The sequence below is a fragment of the Engraulis encrasicolus genome, chromosome 9, assembly GCF_034702125.1.
Source record: "Engraulis encrasicolus isolate BLACKSEA-1 chromosome 9, IST_EnEncr_1.0, whole genome shotgun sequence".
Classification (NCBI taxonomy): Eukaryota; Metazoa; Chordata; class Actinopteri; order Clupeiformes; family Engraulidae; genus Engraulis; species Engraulis encrasicolus.
In genome coordinates this window covers 42,669,128-42,686,627 of record NC_085865.1, presented here as the reverse complement: position 1 = coordinate 42,686,627, position 17,500 = coordinate 42,669,128, and the positions used below count along the sequence as shown (strand labels likewise).

Below are 17,500 nucleotides of genomic sequence, written 5' to 3'. Positions count from 1 at the left end.
TTTTCCTCTTAAAATCATTATCATTTTGATTCTTTATATTGGCCTAAATTATTCACTTTAATAATTATCCTAATCAAAAGTCATTAGTAGTAGTGTCTTATGATCCTCTCAGCTGTCAATGTGGCGTGAATCCTCATCCTTCAGAAAGCCAGAACTCGGCTCCATCAGGTTTGAATCCTCCGTCGGAAAACAAGTCATGTCTCTGGTCTGGTCCATCGGGTTTGAGGGACATTAAATGGTCTGGCATCCTAATGAGGAACATGCAGAGGTCAACCAGCCGCTGACTCCCGCTGACTCCCGCTCTCCCACAAGATTTAGAGTCGCCTGTGATCTGCAATGCAACAGGCCATATTGAATCCAGATTTGACTGCATGGCGCGGGTCATTCCATTACCCTTCCTTTCCCTTCGCTTCCCTTCCCTTCGCTTCGCTTCGCCTGTCATGCTTTATTTATGACAGGTTCATGGTGGTCCAGTGTAGGGCCATTACAAGAATACATACCTCTCTGAATAATCAATAAATAGCCCTTTTTTCTTACATGTAGTGGAAAACTGGGGAGGTACAAGGAAGGTGTGTGTGTGTGTGTGTGTGTGTGTGTGTGTGTGTGTGTGTGTGTGTGTGTGTGTGTGTGTGTGTGTGTGTGTGTGTGTGTGTGTGTGTGTGTGTGTCTGTGTGTGTCTGTGTGTGAGAGAGAGAGAGAGAGAGAGAGAGAGAGAGAGAGAGAGAGAGAGAGAGAGAGAACTAGAGAGAGAGAGAGAGAGGTGGGAGAGATGGTGAGAGGAAATTCATTACCCAAATCCATCAGCAGTGAGAAATAGCCACACTTATAAAACCAGAATGGAGAGCCCCGTGCTTCTTCGGCGAAGACAACCGAACGCTGCTTTACAGGCTGTAAATATGGCATTGCGGTCTCGTTGGGACTATTGTAAGGCGCACGCCACAACACAGTGAAGGGCTGTAAATTCACCTCGGCCAATTACGGTCTCTGGGTCTCTGGACCTGTACCTATAGCGAGCCTCTTTTGTCTCCTCCTGACCCGTGAACGGACGACGCTTAGACCTGGCCACCACACCACACACAGTGACTGGTCGAGGAGGCAAGGACAGGAGGAGGAAGACAAAGAGACAGCCCTCATTCAAAATGAGTTATTAAGCGTATTTTTGAATAGATGGAAAAAATGGTAGGCAGGGGCTATTTAGTGTCATAAAGCGCTGCTGGCTGGTGGCAGGGCAAGGCGGTCTGGTCTGACCGCAGGCCTCCCCGGGACAGGAGGCAATACCATTACAATCAAATCTCAGACGGAAGAGGGATGGGCCTGTCCACTCTGAATTTTTATATTGTCAAAGAGCTGGGGAGGAAATAATGCCATCCTGGAGTGAATTAACCTCTGGTGTGGAGAGAGGCGGCCGATGTCATCACCTCGCCTACCAGGCGGTAGAGCAGAGCGGTAGCAGGCACGCGATTGGACAGGAAGATCAAGACGGGGGAGGACGGGGCTGGGGTGGGATGAGTGGAAGATGAGGGGGATGGGGAGGGGACAGTGCTCTGTGCTGTGTCCATGTTTTAGAGGGGAAAGGACTTGGTGTATACATCATCTGTGGTGTATACACCATTATTCCGAATTACACAAAAAACTTGCATTTCCTACCACCCTGGCTACTTAACTTGCAACTTGTAATGTCTGGATATTACTATAGCCTAGGTGTGATTTGAGACAACTTACTTCAGGATCAATAAAGGAATTCTACTCTACACTGCATGTCTACTCTTCTCTAATAGCCAGCCTAGGCCTATGGGTTATAGGTCTATTTAAAGAAAGAAAGAAAGAAAGAAAGAAAGAAAGAAAGAAAGAAAGAAAGAAAGAAAGAAAGAAAGAAAGAAAGAAAGAAAGAAAGAAAGAAAGAAAAGAAAAAAGTGGCCTTGTATGTCTTGGTGAAGCTTGCAGCAGACAATTGAGCTGGCTGTTTGCACGCGCAAAAAAAAAAAAATCTTGGAAAACAGGATTTACCTGTTCCTTGTGTTTGTGTAGCTTACTGTACTTTGTGCTATTAAATATGGATCCGTCGCATGAAAATGAGCAGGTGCAGTATATGTTCACTAAACTATGCCTAAACTATGGCGAGTTTGCATGTTCTCACTTATTAGATACAGAGGTGGAACGTAACTAAGTATTTTTACTTCGTTACTGTACTTAAGTAGTTTTTTTCTGGAATTTGTACTTACTTGAGTAAAAATAAAAATGCAGACTTTTACTTTTACTCAATTACATTTTTTGACAATTACTTGTACTTTCTACTCCTTACATTTCTAGGAGAAGACTTTGTTACTAGTTACATTTATCCAAGGTTTTCCTGTTGTGTTTTGTGGATATTTCAGTAGCCTCAGCTGCGGGCAGGGAGGCGGGACCAAGCCCGTCTTCCAAATTGACACCCAGACAGAAAATATACTTATTAACAGGACTCCATTGTCATGTTCAAATAGAACCGAAAACCGTTGCAGACACTTTTTCCTATTGGATCAAGTAGGTAGACATGGAGAAAGACAGCCATTGCGTGAGTAGGCCTACTTGTACTTTTGTACTGAAAAGTACATTTAAAAGTTAGTACTTAGGACTTTTACTTAAGTACGTTTTTGGGAAACAACTTTTACTTTCACTTGAGTAATTTTTTCGCAGGGTACTTCTACTTTTACTTAAGTACACAACTTCAGTACTTCTTCCACCTCTGATTAGATATAGCTAAATTAAATTCATATGTAGCCTATGCTTGTTACATTATTGCTTTGTTTATTATACAGTGTCAGCCTATTTCTCTACATTTGCCATTCATCAGAGTGCCACGGTGCCACTGCTTTTAACAACCAATTAGAGAGCTCTGTGTTGACAGGTTAAAGTTCAACCGGAGAGGAAGTTGTTGGCTGCTGCCTGGGAACAGTAGTGGCTACGAGACCGCAGAAATGTTGATAAGGACTCTTTAACATCAACAAATTATATCTGTGCATTATTAGATACTCGCATTTTGGAATAGATCGAACGGCAAATGTGCAAAATGGATGACAGTGCGTATATCATAGAATAAAAAGTACTTCTCTGTTCCATGTCAACCCCGGAAGTGTTGCTTACAAGGCTAGCTTTCGAGATGCTAGCTAGTCAATCCGTTAGCTAAATTGCTGTTTTAGTTTTACAGAAGCATTGTTCTATCACGTTTTTGTCGCGATTATGCTTGAATCCCATTGCATATAAAATGGTGCAGAATGGCAACGTGAAGTCCATACTGTTTCAGTGAAGATAACAACTGCCATCTGGCAAGCAACCTGTTTTACCTACCACATCTGCAAGATGATGAGACCACAGAGGGAATCCGTATAGTAGGTTCTAGGTTTCGACACCAAAGTCGCGTTATAACACCGCGTTATACACTACCCGAAACGCATTTCTATACCCTTAGGGCATCTGTGGATATCATATCAATGATCGTTTGTCTCCGGCTGTCAGAACTCAGTGCAGGTATGTGACGCCAAGGGACAACAACATCTCTTGTGTTTGTGTAGCATGCATTCTCCTGTCCGAAGCTTCATGAAATGTTGCAGGGGAATCGTAACGTATTAGACGCTACATATATCGAAAAGGATGACTACAGTAGTCAGAGAAATGCGTAACCCTGCAGATGACTAGCAGGGTTATGCATTTCTCTGATTACAATGACCCTTGACAGGAGTTGTGTGCAATCCTATCATCCTTCATTTATTACCGGTAACTACTATCCGGATGTGTAATGACAACTATGTGTAACACTCAATTCCCTCATCTCCCCTTATCCCCAGGCTGCCGACACCATGAGTGCCAAATTTGGACTGATCAACTACAACTCCCGCAAGCACATCTCCATCTCCGTGCCCTCCTCCTCCGCAGACGCCATGTCCCCACACATCAAGTCTGTTGAGGAGCTGAAAGTCTTGGGCATCAACCTGCACACCTTCACCCCTCCTGCTCAGTTCTTCATCTGTGTGGCAGGGGTCTTCGTCTTTTACCTCATCTATGGCTACCTACAGGTTAATAAGCTAATGTGTACTGTATTGGGCTGTCTATGCACATGTTACTGTATGTATGCGTTGCTGTATGTATGCATATGTTATTTTCGAGTGCTTTGTTATGTGTCAAGATGTTTTCTAATCTAAGTTGAAGTTGCACTGTGGTCTGTTGCCTCTCTGTGACCTGGGTAAAAGATAGAGCAAAATAAGCTGGCAGTTGGCTTGTGCATCCCACACACATTGAACTAGAAATAAAACACGTGGCCGGGAACAGCATGTGCAACTCTGTCCACTCTCTTATACAGTACTGAGAATAGGAGTGAGGTGCCCTTGTTTTGTATGGATGTATGTTCAAGCATTACATTAGTTCTTGACATAAACAACCATTTACAAATGTAGACGTATAGAGACTTACACAATGGAAATGTCTACTAGCATAATTCTGATAGCACCTTGTGGGAGTTTAAATACTGTACTGTAACTGATTACAGGCACTGATGAAGTTTGCTGTAAATTAACAATTTGATACAACTTAACACCATGTGTGGAATTGTGCTGGTTTGGTATTATTTCTGTGATGTTGTTGTCAGTAGCTTATCTTCTCTGTTGTATTAGTTGTAGGACATAAACATAGACTTTCCAATGATAATGTTAGAGACAAAGGCCATATCTGCAGGCATCATCTTTAAATGCTGCACTGTGATTTATTACATGAACTGATTAAGTGTTCTGTAAACTAACTTCTCTCAGTATATGGAAACGTGCTGGGCTGATATTCTTTCTGTTCTGTTCTCAGTAGCCATTTACTGTTCTGTCATTAATTATAGGCACTAATGAAGTGTTCTTTAAAGGGACACTGTGTGAGGTTTTTAGTTGTTTATTTCCAGAATTCATGCTGCCCATTCACTAATGTTACCTTTTCCATGAGTACTTACCACCAGCATCGAATTCTAAGTATTCATTATGACTGGAAAAATTGCACTTTTCATACATGAAAAGGGGGATCTTCTCCATGGTCCGCCATTTTGAATTTCCAAAAATAGCCATTTTTAGCTGCAAAAATGACTGTACTTGGACCATACTAGAAAATATTTGTTTAATACTTAGTAAACTTTCATGTGAAGATCAAATGTGGCCTTTTCCTGCACAGTGTCCCTTTAAAGATCAACTTCCATTGTTATTTCATGTACAAATATAAATATTGCTGTGGTCACCACTATGATTGAATGCATTGTGCGTCGTTTCTGTGAAAAATATCGTTGTACGGTAGTCTACTTCTTTCAAGCTGTTTTGTGTGAGCTGGAATCGGCCTTTGTGGGAGACGACTGGCTTTTCTGGTTTTCCTCATGAATATCTGTGACATTTGGTGCCCTGATATTATATCTCCAATAATGATCTGTGATAATGATTTGTGATCTGTGGTGATGATCATCTGTGCTAATGTTTTCAGGAGCTGATCTTCTCTGTGGAGGGGTTCAAGCCCTTCGGTTGGTACCTCACCTTAGTGCAATTTGGCTTCTACTCCATGTTTGGCCTGGTGGAGCTGCAGCTGACTCAGGACAAACGGAGAAGGTACAATTAGCACATTCATGATACTATTTTGTTATGATTTGTCCATGACATGTCTACAGTTGATAAGGTCTATTTTACTAGAACTACTATTACTGTTGTTTTACTGCTGTTACTACTGCTGCTGCTGTTACTACTACTACTGCTGTTACTACTACTACTACTGTTGTTATGTTTACCTTTCATAAGCGCCTTGTTGTAGGGTGTTTTTTTTCTGGGAATGGTGACTGGTTCAAAAAAGTTAATCACCCCATCAGACAATCAGAAAAGAGAATTCTATTGTTAAGGGATACATCTATAATTAAAGGGACACTGTGCGGGATTTTTTGTTGATTATTTCCAGAATCCATGCTACCCATTCACTAATGTTACCTTTTTCATGAATATTTTCCACCACCATCAAATTCGAAGTGTTCATTATGACTGGAAAAATTGCACTTTTCATACATGAAAAGAGGGATCTTCTCCATGGTCCGCCATTTTGAATTTCCAGAAATAGCCATTTTTAGCTGTAAAACTGACTGTACTTGGGCCATACTAGAAAATATTAGTTTATTACTCAGTAAACTTTCATGAAAAGACCAAATTTGACAATAGGCAACCCAGTTCCAATGAGCAGCATAGTTGCAGTACCTTTTTTGACCATTTCCTGTACAGTGTCCCTTTAAGTTGTATGACTTATTTATGTCATTCAATAGTTTGCATCATGTATGCATTAAGAATGAATTTTTAATTAAAAAGGGTAACCGGTAACACCGGCAATCTTACTGTTTTTCTAGTAGTCCGATTAATTCGCATTATATTTGCAAGATGTTTTTTTTTTTTTTTTAGATTTTTCCAGTTGTCTGATTAATTCTATTCTCACATAAACCTGTCTGTTTATTGATTTTTTTTATTATTTTGTTGTCTGTTTGTAGAATCCCTGGGAAAACCTACATGATGATAGCATTTTTAACTGTTGGGACCATGGGTCTTTCGAACACATCTCTGGGATACCTGAATTATCCCACTCAAGTGATCTTCAAGTGCTGCAAGCTCATTCCTGTGATGATAGGAGGAGTATTCATACAAGGTAAATGTCTTAAGCACCACACAGGCCTGGTAATACACTGGTTATGTGAAGTGGATGGACTAAAATAGTCGCGTTATTATTCATCCAAATTAGGTGAAGACTGAAGCAAAGCACACGAAAACAATACATGGTAGTTCTGAAATGTGTGGTTGTGCGTAAATGGCCATGCTCACAAATTCAAGTCCAATGTTGTGTGTCTGGTTCTATCTGGTGTGATAAAGAGAAGCCATCTTGTCTTGCTCTTTGGTTCAAGTTGGAGATGTCTCTCGACGCCTTTGAGATTTCCATCTCTCCATCTTTCCATCACACTCAACAGTCCTGATAGTTACAATCAGAAGTCATTTTTTCCCCTCCTTTATCGCGATGATGGGTGTGTGTGTGCGTGCTTGTGCTTGTGCATGCATGCGTGTGTGTGTGTTGGTGTGGACCACTGGTCCCTTGAGGGCTTGACTGAGTGGAGAGCAGAAGTGTGTGTGTGTGTGTGTGTGTTTGCGCGTTTGTGTGTGTGTGTGTGCATGTGCGCTGGTGTTTTCAGGAATGCAGCAGGGATTTGATGTGCACCCTTCAAAGAGGGGCAGCTGAATCAAAGCGCTGCAGACCAACCTGCTGCGTCACCTTGTCACCCTCGGGCTACGAAGCCTGTTTAGGAAGACTCCTCTTTAACTTTCTTCTCCCCCCCTCCCTCCATCCCTCCTTCTCCCCTTTCTTCCATCCCTCCCCCTCCTCTTGTATGTGTCCGATCGAAATCCCTTTCTTCATCCTCTCTCCGCTTGTTATGGTGGAAATGATGCAGTAGAGTGGAGTAGAGGAGTCCAGTTCAAACTTTTTGCACCTCATTTTCATGTTGCCTTCTGTCTTTGTTGTACATGTTCACACTTTTTCCCTTCTTCTTTACTGTGGGTTTGCATGTGTGTCTGCGCACATGTGTGCGTGTGTGTGCGTGTGTGTGTGTGTGTGTGTTTGCGTGCGCACGCTTCACATGCGTCTGTGTGTGTGTGCATGTGTGTGTGTGCATTATGAGCAGCTAGACGCATGCTTTATTGCCCAAACTTGTTCAAAGGGTCTGCGTGAGGAGCCGACCTGCAGCCAGTGTCACGGCAGCCCCTCTCAAGTCAGCTGATCAGAGGCGGCGCGGAGCTGCACGGTGACTCTCCTCTTTCGTCGAGAGCGGAAATGGCTGCTCGCTCGGAAAACTCGACAAGTCAAACCTGACCACAAAAAATACAGACGCCTCAACACACACACACACACACACACACACACACACACACACACAGACACACACACAGACACACACACAGACACACACAAATACCAACCAACATCATCAAAACACCCCCTGTGCAGGCAGCCATCAACGCTACGCTAAACTAGTCTTGTCAATGAGCCTCCATCACAAAGGGGCTGCAGCGTGCCCATAAGCAGCCCTGAGTAGCGGCACTTGAAAGGCGTCTATTCATTAGAGGCCACATGACAAGTGCCGGAGAAATCGCTCACCTGTCAACATCGCGGCAAACGTTCATAACGTTCAACTTTTGGCTGGATGGGGAAAAGTTCAGCAGCGGTGTGTGTCTACGGAGTTTGTACTGTACTGTACTCCGAGAGCCAGGTGATGTGACTTGAAGTGTTTTCTTTGTTTTGCAGGGAAACGCCACAATGCAGTTGTTCAGAACTTCAGCAACAGTGTTTGTGTCTGTCGATGATGTTGGTTTGTACTCAGATGTCCAGCTCTACTCACTGTGCTTTTTGATGTGTCTGTTTCTGTGTTTGCAGGGAAACGCTACAATGCAATCGACGTGTCCGCTGCTCTCTGCATGAGTCTGGGCCTCATCTGGTTCACTCTGGCGGACAGCACGGTTGCACCAAACTTTAATGTGACCGGTAGGTGAAGTCAAGAGCGATATACTTACTTACTTACTTATTCAGTTATTCATCTATTCATTTGTTAAAATTGTATTATTTAGTAAAATATATGTTGTTGTTAATTAAAGTACGTATATTTGTTAAACAAATGTTGGTAACACTTTATAATAAGAGATGCATAAAAAGCATTATAAAGACTTACTTCATAATTAACTAATGATGTTTTAGGGTTTTTACCTTTATTATGACAATAGTGAGGAGTCGGACTGGAATCGAGTGGGACAGATGTGGCAGGGTCGGGATATGGCCCAGGTCGGTCTCGAATCTGGGTCCCCATGAGCATGCAAGCCCATTTTAAGACTGTGGACCTTTAGTGTGCTTCGCCACACTACCCCTCAGTCAAGCTTTATTACGTGTGTCACATGTGCCACTCATTAGGGGATGAGTGGACGCCACATGACAAGCAGATAACAACACAGCCACGATATACATAAACAAGACAAGACATTAATATACAAGGTGACAAAACATTGGTCTTTGAAATATCTTTTTCATAAATTACGAGACGTTGCAGATTTAATAATAGTATTAATGTTGCTATGCATTGTGCATTATTATTGCCACTATGATCAGTATTAATTGTAGAGTTATTATTGAGAAAGTGTGAGATAGATTCTGCAGAATCTATCAGCTGTACAGGGTGAGGGCGGTGTAAGTTACATGCTGCCAGTAAATTGTTAATACTAAACCTTTTCCGTGCTGGGTGAAGCAGCCAGCCAAAAACAAACTTAATCTCTGCTTCGGGTTCGATGGCGATGTGAAAACCCATTTCCTGGTTGAATCTTTGTCAAGGTCTCTCAGTAGTATCCCACTTTCCTCTCTACCTCATTTTCTTTTTCTCAAACACAGAAAAAAAATGTGCTTTGGACAAAGATGCATCGTTAAAAAATGCCCCTGAATTAGCCTCAGCTGAAGGCTACTCTACCCAAAGAAAAAAAACGAAACCAAGATACTGCTACCTACTTGGTGAATCTTAAATGAGGCAACGCGTTGACATGTTGTCGTGGCCTTGAGAGCGAGCTGTGTGGACTCGGGGAGAGCGCTGAGATTTGCTTGTTTCTGATGAGGGTACTGTTGACCTTCGGTGGAGACAGTGTGGCTTTAGGGTGTGGGCTCCGCAAGGAGAGAGAGGAGGCCTCATTTGGTGTTCTTGTGATAAAGTGCACATAAGCAGTTCTTTTTTTGCTATTTTATCTCACACACACACACACACACACACACACACACTTTCCACTTTCTGTGTGCGTGTGTGTGTGTGTGCGTGTGTGTTGATGTGCACACCATTAAGTGTGTGTGTGCGCACTATTAAACGTCTGTGTCTGTGTCTCTGTCTGTCTGGGTGTGTGTGTGCGTGTCTCCGCCTCAGGGGTGATGCTCATCTCCCTGGCCCTGTGTGCGGATGCCGCCATTGGGAACGTGCAGGAGAAGGCCATGAAGCTGCATAACGGCTCCAACTCTGAGATGGTGAGTTAAGAGTTAGCCAGTTAGTGCTGACTTCCATCGTTATCCATCTGCTAAAAACTTTTTCCCCATAGTCCGTGCTCTGTTATTCTGTTTATAATGCAGTGCTGCTACTATGTATACTTTTTATGCATGCTGCTGCTGCAGCAATCCTGGGAAGGTGCCACATTGCCTAAACGCAAAGAAGAAGTGGTTCTCTTCTCCTCTACTCTCCTCTAGTTTCCTCTTCTATCCACTCCTCTTCTCTCTACTTCTCCTCTCCTCTCCTCTCCTCTCCTCTCCTCTCCTCTCCTCTCCTCTACTCTCCTCTCGACTCCTCTCGACTCCTCTCCACTCCTCTTCTCTCCTCTCCTCTTCTCATCTCTTTTCATCTCTTCTCCTCTCTTCTCCTCTCCTCTCCTCTCCTCTCCTCTCTTCTCCTCTTCTCCTCTCCTCTCCTCTCCTCCCGACCCTGCCCAGCTGTAACATTTTTGCAAGAAGAATTAGTTCTCTTGCCTCTGGCTTTGTCCAGGAATATAGAAAGAGAAGTGTTTCAGCACTACTGTACCAAGCTCACTCACACATACATCCCTGTCTGCATAATCCCTCCCTCAACTATTTCAAATTCTACTTTTTGTATCCATTACCAAACTCGAAAAGTTAAACCTAAATGTGCAGGTTAAGAAAATGGATGAATTGTATGAAAACCTATGACCTCTTATTTGTAATGTTTCAGCAGCAAAGGATTTAGAAGTACCGGTTAAGGGCCTAGGCTGTAGCCTGGTACTGACCATCCCATAATACTACCATTTAATTTCGTATTCATGATGTGCGGAGCCAAATCTTTTGGCGGAAGTACGTAGGATGGCGCGCGAGGCTTTAGGCACAGTGCCCTTTTTTTAGCATTTATGGACCACAGTACATCAACTAAGCCAAAAACTCTAAGCCATAGCTCTAAGGAGCTGTTTTGTTTTCAGCATTTATGGACAATAGAGACAGAGATGCTGCATCAACAATCCAAATGTGTTATCAGATCATGTAACTGTACACATTCAAACATGTAGCATAGAGATTTCAAGATTCCATGTGCAAAACCCTCAAAATGGCATTTAAATAATATTTAACATTTTGATTTTGTTTAAATATTGAATATTTAAAAATGTATATCATTTTAAAAATTAAATATATACCCCTTAATCTTAATTTAAAAAGGCACTTAACTTATCAAGTACAAGTATGAATACAGAATTAACAATGATAAATATGAAAGCACAATATATAGTTTTTAAACTCATCAGAAATTGCACTGATACCGTTTTCATGCCAACCAGAATGGTGCCGGCGTCCTCTCCCGCACCAGTTACATTCGGAACTTAAGTACTTAAGTACTTAAAACCACTGGCTTTCATACAGTCCTTTGTACTTCTTCGCACGTGACTGTGTGTTACCAGATTAACCTGTATTTTTAGGAGACAACTTTCCAGTTCTCGAATGCCAAGACTTGTGGCGTGAACACGCCGGCCAGTTCAAGATTAGGTGTGGGAACATGCACGGCACGGTTGTCATTAGGCCTGAACGCTCCTTCAGAGGACTTTGCAGCTAGACCCTTCACATACACCATCACAAGCTGCTGAATGTGAGACGATTGTCTGGTCGCCCGCTTTGTAGCCATGGTAACCAACATGGCGTCCTCCTGTCTGCAGGTGCTGTACTCCTACTCCATCGGCTTTGTTTACATCCTGCTGGGCCTGCTGTGTGTCGGGGGACTCGGACCAGCCGTCGCCTTCTGCTCACAGGTACAGAGAGGGTGTGTGTGTGTGTGTGTGTGTGTGTGTGTGTGTGTGTGTGTGTGTGTGTGTGTGTGTGTGTGTGTGTGTGTGTGTGTGTGTGTGATTCTTGTCGTTGCTAACCGTCTTAAGACCGTCTCACCATTCCGTTGGATTTATTGGTGAGCTTCGCTGTCGAGAGAGAGTTGAGTCGCTCTTACGAAGGACTTTGCTAACGACGATTGCAAAGACGCTTTCGAGAAACAGACCCCAGATCCCATACCTGTATTATGACTGTACAGTACACAGTAGTTGAAAATAGTCATGATTTGCAGGAAGTCCATTGTGCTGCATGTGAGGGCCTCTTGGGTACATCTGGAATAGTAGCGTGTTGGCACAGGTGGCTCTTCACTGTTTCCAACAAAATCAATATTGTGAAACATCATGTTTTGTTGGGTTGGGCACCAGTTGCAATGGTCTGGCAAATGGTCACATTTATGATTGCTCTATTTAGCCTACTAACCCCCACATCAGCACCCCACACCCCACACCTCCAATCGAATGAATCTATAAATCTAATGTATTAAAAAAAAACCTCTTAACAAATGTATTCATAATCATTTTATACTATCATGTTAGCATGACTTCATGTTATTTATTTGTTGGTATTATCTAGTAAATTATGTTGCCAGGTGCTGCCAGCACAGAGCAGCTACTGATTGATTTACCGTTAGCACAAGAGGAATGCGGTGGTAGTAAATATCTCAGTCCTCTGGTGTGTGTGTGTCTGTGTGTGCGTGCGCTTGTGTGTGCTTGTGTGCTTTCTCCCCCTCGTGTGCCCTCTTGTCCTGTTAGCACCCGGTGACGACGTACGGCTATGCCTTCTTCTTCTCCCTCACCGGCTACATCGGCATCTCCTTCGTCTTGGCCCTCATCAAGCTGTTTGGCGCCCTCGTAGCCGTCACAGGTGAGATTATTGCCCTCTCAAGTCAAGTTGTTTTTGGAACCGTTTCCCAGTTACTATAGCGGCGACACAAACAAATATAATGAAAAGGGAAAAACAATAATAAAAAGGTTATCTGAGGTGTGAAAAACAGGGGTGGCCTTAAAGTGGCTGTCTTGTTGATAAGTCATGATTTTATGTGGTAATTTGCTGTAAATAAGTCGGCAATGCCATGCATGCCTTCTGTCAGTTTTTAATCAGATTTTCAACTTTCCTTTTGTTCTGTTTTTTCTTTACAGTGACAACAGGACGAAAAGCCATGACGATAGTGCTGTCGTTCATGTTCTTCTCTAAGCCATTCACATTTCAGTAAGTGTACATGTTTTAACCCTATCCAGACTGGGGGGGGGCTAAAAGTGCCCGCACCAACTTTGATGTTGTATAATTCCTTAACGACTTAAGCTATGACTACGAAACTTGGTGACTTTTCATAAAATTTAGTTGGCTACAGTTTAGTACCAAAAGATTATGTTTATCATTTTTGCCGTTGCCATGGCAACGGTTTTCTGACAGGTATGTCTGACCGAAAATCACTGATCTAAGTCTCATTATTGTTCCTTTTTCATATTTTTATTTTATTTCCATTAGCATCAGACAGCCTTGTGAGCATTAAAGTGGTCTGAAGCATATAATCATTAAAATTTAAGTGCATTACCTACATTTGATGGAAAATACATTATGGCGAGATTTTGGGCAATATAATCAGATGATGTCATAGTGACGTCATAATGGCAGATAATGACACAAAAATTATGTCATTCATAGATGTCCATATGTAGATCATCTCCCCAAAGTTTGGTGGTCATACCGTTTTCCGTTCATGAGTTATGAGGGGGCGGGTCAAAAGAGCCCCCCCCAGGCCCAGGAATGCCAAAAAAGCCCAGTCTGAATAGGGTTAACCAAATTGAAATTCATACAGTACATTATGTGTATCTCAATATAGGATTGAACTGTACAAATAGGGAACCTTAGTCACTACAACGACGGTCCTGGACAAAAAGTCCAGTTGTTGACAAATTAGTTTATTTGAATACCATCCCCAGTGAGAATCTTCACAGAAATATTCAATTAATGTCATTAAATGTCTAATGTCAGTAAAATGGTTGGTGTGCTAAATAACTCGCCAACGTATGAGTACATTGTTCTGAAATTGGGGCAGTATGTTGGCATGCATATTGGCACAAACTTTTTTAATAATTGTTTGTTTGTTTGATTTTATGTGATTTATAATATCATTATATATAATTATTACATATTGTGTGTTGTGCAGGTACATCTGGGGAGGGCTGCTGGTGGTGCTTGGTATCTTCCTGAACGTATACAGTAAGAACAAGGACAAGATGAAGCTGCCATCCCTGGCAGAGATACGCAGCCGGCTACTGAGGGAACGCAAAGCTCGGATGCTCTCACAGAACGTCTAGCTCGGACTGGTTTTTTTTTCCGTCTTTATCTCTCGGGACGCTGTTGGACCTCGGACGGTGGATTCAGTTGTCCAGGCCATTCATTGGTGAAGATGTGAAGCCATGGGGCTGATGTAAACCTCCTAAGGACCAGCAGGCGGTCCCATTCCTATCACACAAGACGCTTTGGTCTTTGACGAAGACTCATATCAAAGGGAAACTGTTGACACAAGAAAAAGCCAAAAAACTAAAGCACAGATTTGCACTAGATAACGGTGACCTAAATCAATTGTGCAGGACTTATTGTTGGAAGGAGAGACCAGTTTGACGGTTGGTTGCGTACAGACAGACAGACTGTTAACGGGCCATGTCCAAGTTGAATGTGTTGAACCCGATGGGATCTGGGATCATCTTGGGATCATCTTCTTAAAAACAGTGAAATCTTCACCTGCACGTGCCACAAGAAGTAACTTCTTTTTATGTTGTTTTTCTTTTTTTTTTCTTGTCTTTTCCGAATCATGTGTGTACATTTCCATAATCTATTTTAATTTATATCTCTTGATTGTAATGAACATGAGGGTGTAACGGACTAACTGAAAAAAAAAAGAAGTTACGGTATCTTCAAAGGAACAAACGTGTCAACTGCCATATTTGCTAACCGTTTGTCTGTTGGTGAATGGACAGGTCTTTTTACATTAAAAAAAAGAAAACCAAAACAAAAACAAACAAACTGTTTTTTCAATGGAGATGGGTCGGGTGGATGTGTTTCCCAAACTGGGAGGTTTTTTGTTCGTGGAGAGGGGTCGGGTGGCTGTGTTTTAATGGAGACAGGTCGGGTGGCAGTGTTTTAATGGAGACAGGTCGGGTGGCAGTGTTTTCTCCTACATTTGTGTGGCGTAATGAGGGTGCCAGATGAGTGGTGTCCAATGGCTGCCACAGCCGGGCAGGGAGGAACGGGGGGTTGGGGTGCCGGGGTGTCCGGGCCAGGGAAGGAGAGAGGGAGAGAGCAGGGAAGACGGCGGAGGGACAAAGGGTTCAGTTGTCCTGGGCCCATGGAGACAGGGCGCCTCCCAGAATTGGGTCCCCATTACATTGCATGTATCGGGTGAGGAGGCCCTTTTAAAATACTTTGTCCTGGGCCCAGCCAAAGCTATTAGCGGCCCTGGGAGGGAGGGAGGGGGGTGCTGGATGGGCCGGGCCGGCTGCCAAAGAGCTCCTCAGATGTTTAGCCATCAGATCGCCCTGGGCTTGTTTGATTAGTAACCCTGGAATAAGATAGCAGCGGAAAAGAAAACAAACATTGTTCGCAGAGCTTGGCTTTGGACCTAATGTGGATGAGCAGAAAATCATCTTTGTACACGTGTGTGTGTGTGCACGCGCGTGCATGTGCGATGCGTGTGTGTGTGTGCGTGTGTGTGTGTGCGTGTTTGTGTGCACGCGCGTGCGTTCGTGTGTGTGTGCAGCTCTGGCATGGAAGGAGAGGTCTGATATCTCAAAGGGCTTGATAAAAGCTCAGTAAGTAGCACCCTCTGGGAGTGCTGTGGCTCTCTTGTTTCTCAGGCGTAAGAGGGCCGCTTGGCTCGTGAGCCTTGACATGAGTGTGTACAGTATAATACAGCACAGCAGCCAGGGACGACCACAGTGTGTCCAGGTTGTTGTTCAGGGGGAGAGGGGGCCCAGGATTGGGTCCCCATTACATGTTGAGTGTGGGGGCTTTTGAGGTGGCTTTTTCCAAGGGCTTGGCCAAAGCTGTCAGCAGCCCTGCAGTACAGGGAGGCAGGGCCGCTAACAGCTTTGGCCATGCACAGGACAAAGTAATCTGAACAGGCCCCCCATGCAATACATACAATGTAATGATGACCCAATTCTGGGCCCCCTCTGCTCCCTGGACCCAGCACAATATACCCGTTTGTCCCCTCTGTCGGCTGCCCTGCAGGGAGGGAACAGGGCTAGCTACACTACACTACACTACACTACACTACCTAACAACATGGAACAAAAAGAGGAACCCCCCAGTCACCAGACCAGGTGACAGTACTGTACATGCAAATGTTAAACCGGCCGCATAACTAGTCGTGATGGGAATCAGGATGTGTCTGGTTTTTATGTTTTGTGGTACCAGAGCTTTTGTCTTTCCTCTGAGAGCAGTGTTGCCAGATGTGTCTGATCAAATCCCGCCCAAAAGGTTCTCACAAACTGCCAAAATGTGCTAAATTCAGCCCCATTTCAACAAATTGCATTGGTTTCTATGGGCCCAAACTGCAAAAAACAAAACCGCCAAATGGCCAATTTTTCCCGTTTTTACCCGCAGACGGCCATCCTAAGTAGCCCGGGTAACCGCCCAATCTGGCAACACTGTCTGAGAGACGGCGGCAACAAACAGGAAGTGAGGGATTTCCTGCTGATCCTTGCACATAGGCAGCTGTGGCCAAAACTTTAGGGAGGTGGTCTTAAAGGTTGCAGGTTCAAAGTGCCCTTGAGCAAGGCGCTTAACCCCACATTTTCCCATGGACCGTAATCAATACCCTGTAAATAACCGTATGCCGCTTTTCAATAAAAGTGTCCGCTAAGTGTTGCCTAATGTAATATAATTCAGCACAGTTGTGTGTGCGGTGGCCGCAAGAGCTGTCGACAAACACACACACACACACACACACACACACACAAACACATACACACACACACACACACACACACACACACTCACTCACTCACTCACTCACATGCAAACAGTTTCAAATAAGCTGTACCGGTAATGGTTTCCAGTGGATTGAACATTTTCACTCTGAAAACAACCATGTGGCCTAAACCAGTGGCGGCCGTCGTTAATTATTTACACAGCAATTAAAGAGCCCCAAATTGGGTACTTCAATTTTTAAAAACCCTCTACCACCCATCACAGCAGGTGTATTAACTTGCTTTTACAACTGACACTGCCTTCACAGAGGTGACTGTATTTGTTACAACAGTAGACAGCCAATACGAGAGAGAGAAAGTGCGCGTGCGCGTGCGCGTGCGCGTGCGCGTGCGGTGACGTAATTGTTAGGAAGCCATTTCAAGTTTCTGTATTTTTTGTTTCACTTTATCACCCTTGTCTTTTGTCTTGTCCTCTCTCTTTCTCTCTCTCTCTCTCTCTCTCTCTCTCTCTCTCTCTCTCTCTCTCTCTCTCTCTCTCTCTGGCGACATATCCATCAGAGCTGTGTGAGATGATGGAGTTATGATATTTCTGCCAGCGCTGCGCTGTTTGAGGTAGAGTAGCCACTCAGCTAGTGGTCTAATGGAGAGAGTGGCAGAGTGAC

General features: G+C 43.7%; 1 protein-coding gene across 1 annotated transcript; it reads left to right on the top strand.

The window, feature by feature from the left end:
• The first annotated feature begins 2,899 nt into the window (after positions 1 to 2,899).
• On the top strand, positions 2,900 to 14,912 carry slc35b3 (solute carrier family 35 member B3). Its single transcript, XM_063206201.1, has 10 exons — positions 2,900 to 3,504; positions 3,822 to 4,049; positions 5,479 to 5,600; positions 6,515 to 6,669; positions 8,443 to 8,550; positions 9,959 to 10,056; positions 11,736 to 11,828; positions 12,654 to 12,765; positions 13,041 to 13,110; positions 14,072 to 14,912. Exons 2-10 carry the CDS (start codon positions 3,834 to 3,836, stop codon positions 14,220 to 14,222), a joined length of 1,125 nt encoding a protein of 374 aa, XP_063062271.1. The 5' UTR covers positions 2,900 to 3,504; positions 3,822 to 3,833; the 3' UTR covers positions 14,223 to 14,912.
• The last annotated feature ends 2,588 nt before the right edge of the window (positions 14,913 to 17,500 follow it).

What these genes read in the sequence shown, in the direction of transcription:
- slc35b3 (XM_063206201.1), top strand. Translation starts at nt 3,834, where the DNA reads ATGAGTGCCAAATTTGGACTGATCAACTACAACTCCCGCAAGCACATC. An exon ending in CCGTCGCCTTCTGCTCACAG is followed by an intron (nt 11,829 to 12,653) that starts GTACAGAGAGGG and finishes TTGTCCTGTTAG; the next exon opens with CACCCGGTGACGACGTACGG. An exon ending in CGCCCTCGTAGCCGTCACAG is followed by an intron (nt 12,766 to 13,040) that starts GTGAGATTATTG and finishes TTTTCTTTACAG; the next exon opens with TGACAACAGGACGAAAAGCC.